Below are 8,414 nucleotides of genomic sequence, written 5' to 3'. Positions count from 1 at the left end.
ATTCATCTAAGTATGTTTCCACATACTGCTAATTAGCTTCCAGCAAAGCCGTGTAATTTTATAATTGGATTTTTTAATAGCCTTGCATAATATTTTTTGTCTCATATTAATTATTTTGTTTTCAGGCGGACTTGAAACAAATAGTGCATGTCCCTTCTTATTCTCTGCATTTCTTTCACCCCTACAGATGATTTTGTTCTTTATATAAGAAATGTCTTTCATTGCTTTCAGATTTGTCATCACTGCATAAAAAAATGGTGCGCTGTGCCACGAAAAATTTTACCTAACACATTTTAACTTGAAACTAATGACTTAAAGGGTAATTTTTAATAAAACATAACAAATATATACAGGAAGTTTAAGGTCACAGGATATGCTAATTTCTAGCCACCTGTGCCTAACAGCTTATTTTCATCCACCATGCCGCGTTGGAATGTTGAAAAACTTATAACCCTGGTCCAGGAGAGGCCCGAGCTTTGGGATACCCGAGCAAATTCCTATTCTGACCGTGTCAAAAAGGATGCTTCGTGGGAGCAAGTGGCCCGGAGCATGCGCAAAAGTGAATGGGCCAAAGCTGATAGCCGAGGCCGGGCAGAATTAGGTAAGTGATAGCAATGTAGTTGTGCTGTCCTTGCCCTCTGTGTGGCCAAAAGATGTAGTTTTAAATTACCTGAGGTCACAATAGTGTTTTTTTTGTGGTCCAGCCTCATTTTGCATAAAGGCCTGTACATGGTTTATTAAAGAGACGTCTATTTTTCCCCTTTATAAATTTTTTACCTCACAATTGTCTATTATGTCATTTCAAAACAGTAAAACAAACCAAAACCCGCTGGGCGAGTTGCCGGGACCAATTCCGGCGGGAGATGACCAGCAAAGGCCGGAGTGGGGAGGGAACCTCCAGGAAACGGGACTACATTTATACTGCCCAGTTGCAGTTTTTAAGGCCAGTAATGGAATTGAGGCCGTAAGTATTTTTAATGTATTTTTCTAAATGTTACATTTTTTCACACTTACATTTGTATCTTGACGAGCTAAAGTGTACAAGAAACTAATGGATACAGTTGTGTTCTTGTATTGAAGACCTATACTTTCTGTAGGGCAGCCATGTCATAACTGACTACATCCAGCTCTTTACCAACTGAAACTCCCAGCATGGCAGAATAGCTGTAAGCTAACCAGTCCTGCTTGGAGTTGTAGTTGGGCATCAGCTGGTGGTCAACAGTTTGTACATGCCTGGTGTTGGTTGTCTACATCAGTTTTGTGGTGGAGTCAAACCAGGGCCCACCGCTTATGAGCTGTATGATGATACGAAACGTGTAGTGTGAAGATAGCGCCTCCCCTCTCTGTTTTGTTCGTGTAGAAGCAATTTATTGACCGTCCTGGAACATAGATGTTTGCAATCGGAACAAGAAAAGAGAAGGGAGATGACACGTGCGCACTGCACTCATTATTTCCTCATACAGTAGATCATCGTGTTTGCCGGCTCTTAGTCACACACCAATATATTTGTTTGTACCTATCCAATGGATAGGTACAATATTTAAAAAAGCTTTCAGAAAGCCTCCCGTTTTAATGTGAGCCCTGAATAGTGTTTTTTTTTAAATATATTTTTGGGCGACGTGACATTTTTACCATAGAGACCTATTGTCTTACTTTTGTATGTTTTTGAAATTGTTACCCTTTATGTATTGGCATTGTCATTTATATTGCTTAAATGGTATTGCACCAAACCCAACATGGATTCCTTACATTGCTCATATAAAATGACAATAACCAGATCCTATAAAAATGGATAATAATGATGTTCCAACTACGCTTGACCAGCAGGATTAAAACTACTACTCTCACCATGGTCAAGTGTGGCCTGGTACATGTTGTTTCTCTGTAAATGATGTTCTACTAGGTTAAAATTACATCTTGTATCTTTGGATGGTGGTAGCGGGGCACATACAGACGAGATGGCCTGAATATCAGCACTGGTTTTGATCCTTGAATGAGGAATCCTCTTCAGAGGCTGGACAGCTCCAAACAGCAAACAATGTTTTCCCATTACAGTAACATTAGGCCTTTACAAGACTTGTCCCATCGATAGATTTTAAATGCAATCAAATTAGGAATTGCAATATTCACATAGAAGCTGTTATTCATTGTGTAAAATCAAATCTCTGATGTATGCTGCCACTCCGTATATACTGCATATTGTATACACACGACTGTTTTCAACTAATATAATCGATGTACTTTTGTAATGTTGAAATCAAGTGATCTAATGTTTATTTTTGTTTATTTCAAATACAGTACTGTGGACAGTCTGGATCCGTCCCAAGAATCGGACACGTCTGGGAGTGAAACCCCTGCGGTTTTCTCCCCCGTAACAAGTTCTGCTCCAACGCCGGCTGAGGACCCAGATGACTCCACGCTGGGCCAGGCCCCCCTACCACTGGCCAGTCCACCCCGGATTGTCCAGCCCCAGCCCAGACGTCACCGCCAAGTCCCTCCCTCTACCTCTGGGCAAGAGAGTCGGGAAGTTATTGACGTCCACGTCATAGATTTTCTTGCCCAGAGGAGGAGTGATGGCGTGGAGGAGAAAATGTTACGGGGATTAGGGCCGCTAATGAAGCACGTCACTCCTTTGGAGCATCATGAGTGCCTTGCTTCATTAGTGGTAGTTATAAAAATGTTTTCAATACCCAACCATGGCGATATTCTGGGGAAATTAAATGGCATGAAACTAGACATTGAGAATGCCGGAGAGCAGCAAAGGCCAGGACCCTTTGAGTTTGCGCCCCAAACATCCCAAGGGCCTTCTTTCCAACAACAACCCCAGTAAGGACTACCCCAGGGCCCAATGCAACAGGCGGGTCAGCCCCTTTACCCGGGCAGTTTCACATCTGTGCCACCTCAACAGGCCCATGTAAGGCCACGGTCCTCGTTTACACCGGCTTCCTTCACTCAGGACCTTCTTAATTTGTAATTATGTTTTTTATTTCTGTTTGTTGCACTTTATATGTTTTGGCCATAATGTGGAAACCATTGGCTTCCATTTGATCACGTTGATCCCAATATTTATCATAAATGTGGTTTGGGAGAAAACTAGTCGACTGTTTTTTTTTTTTGCACACTCCACAAAACATTTACATTTCAAATTTCTAGATTAAAAAGAAACCACACACACTTTAACTCACAAAACAACACTTTATTTTGCTGAGCAACATCTTTATTTTGGGATACTGTCATGATGAGGTAAAAATTTTGGACCAGAAAATACAAATATAAAGATGTTAAAGTCAATTTACATTTTGACGAAATCATCATTTATATTAAGTTATATGCAGATTTAAATATGTGATGTCCAAAAAAATCTCAGCCCGCAAGTCCACGTCAAGGGTCCTCATTATCTTGCGAGTCCCTACACTCAACTACCACAATCATTTTTTGTATTCTATCTACAAAATAAAAAAAAAGCTAAAGAGCCCAGAAGATTTCAAAAACTGCCACGAATAGCGTCCCTCTGCCATGGCAAGGACCCCTCTGGGCTGTAAAAGTAGTCTGCATAGAGTTCCCGAACTGCAATGCCTGCAGTCCCAGGTCGTCTATGCAGGGTCCTTTCCAAACCCAAATCTGAAGACGTAGGAAGATCTTCCATGTCAACAGAAGAGGAAGCCTCGTGAATCCTGGTGAAGTTGTGTAGAACAACACAAGCTTGAATCACCAGGGTAGCATTCTCCGGAGCCATCTGTATGGATGACAAAAACACCCTCCACTTGCTAGAGAGTATCCCGAAAGCGTCAACCGGTAGTTGAATATACGCCTCCTGACATCCAAACCACGCTTTGGAAAGGGCCGCATAACATGTGGAGTCAATGCAAACCCTTAATCCGCCACGATGACAAATGGAGCCGGCGGACCTGCATATCCGGGCAGTCTTCTGGACTCGGGCAGGGCAAGCTGGTTGGCACGAAGCCGCTCACCCATTCTAGAAGCACTAAAGATGCGAGCATCTGCAGTGCTTCCATAGGCCCCGATATCAACCATTATAAACCGGTAGTTACTGTCAGCAACAGCCATCAGCACTACCGAAAAATATTGTTTATAATTGAAGAAATGGCTCCCTGAGTGTGGCGGCTTCTTCACAAGGATGTGCTTGCCATCCATTGCCCCGATGCAGTTTGGAAACTGCGCAGAATTTTGGAAGCCCTCAGCGATCTGAACCCAATCGTCTGTCTTGGGCTGCGGCATCACCGTCTCTCGGAGTTGCGGCCAGATGACATGGCAAGTGTGTCGTACAATACTCGAGATCGTCGAGGTTCCTAAAAGAAACTCAAAATGCAGTGATGCAAAAGAGTTCCCAGTTGCAAGGAATCTGTTGAGAAAAAAAACCCCCAAAAAAACTGTAAACTGCAGATCAAAGGGAACAACAGATTCAAGATTCAAGTATAATGTTGTATACACTCCATGATTGTAAACACCCTATGTCTAGTGGTGGGGAACCTATGGGACGGGTGCCAGAGGCGGCACTCAAGGCCCACTCTGTGGGCACCCACACCCATTGAAAAGTCTATGGTTTACAAATATACACCCTTGAGTTTCCAAAGCATTCATCAGCACAGGGCACACTATGAAAACGACAGGCAGCACTGAATTTAAGCAGGCAATTAGAGCAAAATGCTAAAATGCAATGACGTTAAACTATATTCTAGTACAGTATTCATGCAAAATTGCTGTGTTGACATTTTGCAATAAATGCTACGGATCTGGCTACAACATTGCCAACTCAGTCTGATAACGTCTCGCCATCACTGCCCTATGTCCTTGGTTGATTAAACTGAAAAAAATCAAAAAGGTGTATATGAGCTAAACACTAACAGCTATTGGGGTGTGGGCAGTACTACCACAACTAAGTTACATAAACTATGTTTAGCCCTTTTAAAATGCTGAGAGTGTTGTGCAAGTTAGAAATTATGTGAACATTACGCATGATGAGGTCGTTTGATGGAAATCTCATGGGTTGGCAGCAGCACAATCCTAAAAAATAGGGAACAGACCGGTATATAGACTTCTAACAGGGTGGTGCATGCAGATAGAGATTCTGACAGAGGGACCAAATTCTTTCTGAAACAACAAAAATCCCCTGCACTCGCCAGTAATTCAAGAAAAATATTAAATTATTCACTCAGACAGGCAGGTTACAGCCTGCTGTAACATGGCTGACTGACTGACTCAAACAACATTTTAAACAAACTACTGGCGAGTGCAGAGGATTCATGGATTGTCTGGAGGCCGTTAGCTGAACACAAGTTTGAAACTTGCACAAAAGCAAAAAAAATAAAAACAATATTGGGATGTTATGTGCCAGGGATTAACGGGATAAAAAACCAACCACAAACAAACGGAAAAAAAATTTAATAAGGGGAAAGAAAGGTTACTTCAGCAAACATTAGCACATGTCTAACAGCAGCCATTTTCTAGCACATGTTCCTCCTGACAGAAGCACTGCACATTACTGTTTGAACTATAAAAGTACTATACTGCTTACCTCAACGTGACGATGAGCCTTTCCTCAGGAGTAATGCTGCGCCTCATATTGGTGTCAATGAAGGTAAGGACAGTACGTAGAGATGACAGCAAGCGATCAAATGTAGGCACTGACATCCAACAGAAGGAATAGAACTTCGCAGGATGCAGGCGCAGATCTTCGTAGAGGCAATGAAAGTGTCCTTTCCGGTACCGTTGGGAAACAATCGGATGGACCCAAAATCGTCGCCTTCTACTCGGTTCCTCATTCAACAAAGGAGTGCGCGGTCCCCATTGCCGAGAAACAACCCAATGCAGTAAGATCTCTTCCTCTGAATCAGACATGGTGAAACAGCAAAGAGAAGCAGCCAAATGAATCTCTGTACTCTGTGAAGACTACAGAAAATGGCCACAAATGCATACTCAAGTGACCCTCATTTATACCAGTATCCTGGGTGGAGTTATTAAAATAAAAATTTTTTCACCATGCAATGTTTTCTGACGGGCCACAAAAAAAACGGGAACATAGACACACGGAAGCACAACGGAAGAAAAAACGGGCACGGATCACGGAACAACGGAACCACGTTTTGCGGGACGTTAAAAAATACTGTCGTGTGCAGGAGGCCTAACTTTTAAGAATTCATCTAAACCTGTAATGACCGATGTCACGCACAGGGAGGATAAAAGGGAAAGCCCTGCCCAAGGGAGAGGGAAAGGTGGTGACCCCTAACTCACCTTGCGGCTGGCACCTGACTGCCCTGACGTCCCTAGACGGGTTCCTCACCCGTGCGGCGATCACGTGCCTAAACCCTGGCTTTCCCTAAAATGAGCCCTAGATAGTGAACGGGCCGGTGGGATCGCTAGTCCGCACCACTATCACTAAGAGGGAAACACCAGGGAGAGGACAGACAAAACAGACAAACACATACACCCAGGTGGGCGATCACAATAGACCACAAAGGTCCAACAGGGATCCGGAGGGTAGCGTTCTGGACCAACTACCAGAGAACGCAGCAACACAGCTCCAGAAGGTCAGAATAGATGTCCAGGCAGGAAGTTCTATCTCTGGCAACCAGAGAAGTGTGAGAGAGGAATATAAGGAGGTTTGGGAGTGCTGGACAAGGAACAGCTGAGGAGAAGGAGCTACGGATCCCTGAGTGAGCCAAAAGGGTTTGCAAAGCAAACCTAGAAAGCTACCATAAGGAAAACAGCCCTATCTTAAATAAAGCGTGCAGCCAACCGCTGCGACTTCCTGACCCCGGGTATAACGGAGTCAGGCGTGGTTCTCGATACCCTCGTGACAAAACCCTTTTTAAAACTGTCCAATGTTCCTTCTGTGACCACTCTATATATTTCATTTTTTGCCCCTCTCTGTATATATTTCATGATTTTGCCCCTCCTTGTATATATTTCATGATTTTGGCCCTCTCTGTATATATTTCTTTTTTTTTTATTCCTTATTTATAAAGTGTAGGAAATACGGAAAAAAAACAAGAAACGTGCTTTGTTTTTAGCAAGAGAAAGTAGATATTGCAGATATCTGTTTTATAGACGCATGTAGAGTAGTACAAAATGCCACTTATAGAATGAGCTAAATCAACATCCGTCTTATAAGGTGTCCATCTAGTTGAGTAGGTAGGTCTTAATCGGATAAACCACAATGCTTTAAACATCGCCTTCCAAATAACATTGAGAGCTATACTTTAAAGTTAGTATGTATCCACAACTAACAACATAAAAAGGGGAGGGGGGGGGACAAGAGTTAGGATGGGGGGGGGTAAGAGAGGTATAGTACAAACCGGATTCCAAAAAGGTTGGGACACTAAACAAATTGTGAATAAAAACTGAATGCAATGATGTGGAGATGGCAAATGTCAATATTTTATTTGTAATAGAACGTAGATGACAAATCAAACGTTTAATCCGAGTAAATGTATCATTTTAAAGGAAAAATACATTGATTCCAATTTTCACGGTGTCAACAAATCCCAAAAAAGTTGGGACAAGTAGCAATAAGACGCTGGAAAAAGTAAATTTGAGCATAACGAAGAGCTGGAAGACCAATTAACACTAATTAGGTCAATTGGCAACATGATTGGGTATAAAAAGAGCTTCTCAGAGTGGCAGTGTCTCTCAGAAGCCAAGATGGGTAGAGGATCACCAATTCCCACAATGTTGCGCAGAAAGATAGTGGAGCAATATCAGAAAGGTGTTACCCAGCGAAAAATTGCAAAGACTTTGCATCTATCATCAACTGTGCATAACATCATCCGAAGATTCAGAGAATCTGGAACATCTCTGTGCGTAAGGATCAAGGGCGTAAAACCATACTGGATGTCCGTGATCTCCGGGCCCTTAAACGACACTGCACCACAAACAGGAATGCTACTGTAAAGGAAATCACAGAATGGGCTCAGGAATACTTCCAGAAACCATTGTCAGTGAACACAATCCACCGTGCCATCCGCCGTTGCCAGCTGAAACTCTACAGTGCAAAGAAGAAGCCATTTCTAAGCAAGGTCCACAAGCTCAGGCGTTTTCACTGGGCCAGGGATCATTTAAAATGGAGTGTGGCAAAATGGAAGACTGTTCTGTGGTCAGACGAGTCACGATTCGAAGTTCTTTTTGGAAATCTGGGACGCCATGTCATCTGGACCAAACAGGACAAGGACAACCCAAGTTGTTATCAACGCTCAGTTCAGAAGCCTGCATCTCTGATGGTATGGGGTTGCATGAGTGCGTGTGGGCTGGGCAACTTGCATGTCTGGAAAGGCACCATCAATGCAGAAAAATATATTCAGGTTCTAGAACAACATATGCTCCCATCCAGACGTCATCTCTTTCAGGGAAGACCCTGCATTTTTCAACAAGATGATGCCAGACCACATTCTGCATCA

General features: G+C 42.9%; 1 protein-coding gene across 1 annotated transcript; it reads left to right on the top strand.

Annotated features, from left to right (window-relative positions):
* Positions 1–418: 418 nt before the first annotated feature.
* Positions 419–2,830, top strand: LOC120990742. The gene is made up of 3 exons (XM_040419649.1): positions 419–601; positions 811–964; positions 2,299–2,830. The coding sequence occupies exons 1-3, from the start codon at positions 421–423 to the stop codon at positions 2,828–2,830; spliced, it is 867 nt and encodes a 288-aa protein (XP_040275583.1). The 5' UTR covers positions 419–420.
* Positions 2,831–8,414: the final 5,584 nt, after the last annotated feature.

The sequence above is a fragment of the Bufo bufo genome, chromosome 2, assembly GCF_905171765.1.
Source record: "Bufo bufo chromosome 2, aBufBuf1.1, whole genome shotgun sequence".
NCBI classification, from domain to species: domain Eukaryota; kingdom Metazoa; phylum Chordata; class Amphibia; order Anura; family Bufonidae; genus Bufo; species Bufo bufo.
Note: the sequence above shows the minus strand (reverse complement) of the source record. Positions and strands in the feature narration are given on the sequence as shown.

Bases quoted from the DNA above. Each gene is read 5' to 3' on its own strand.
- LOC120990742 (XM_040419649.1), top strand. From the start codon at position 421: ATGCCGCGTTGGAATGTTGAAAAACTTATAACCCTGGTCCAGGAGAGG. The intron at 602-810 runs GTAAGTGATAGC...ATTTCAAAACAG, and splicing joins CCGAGGCCGGGCAGAATTAG to TAAAACAAACCAAAACCCGC. The intron at 965-2,298 runs GTAAGTATTTTT...TTTCAAATACAG, and splicing joins CCAGTAATGGAATTGAGGCC to TACTGTGGACAGTCTGGATC.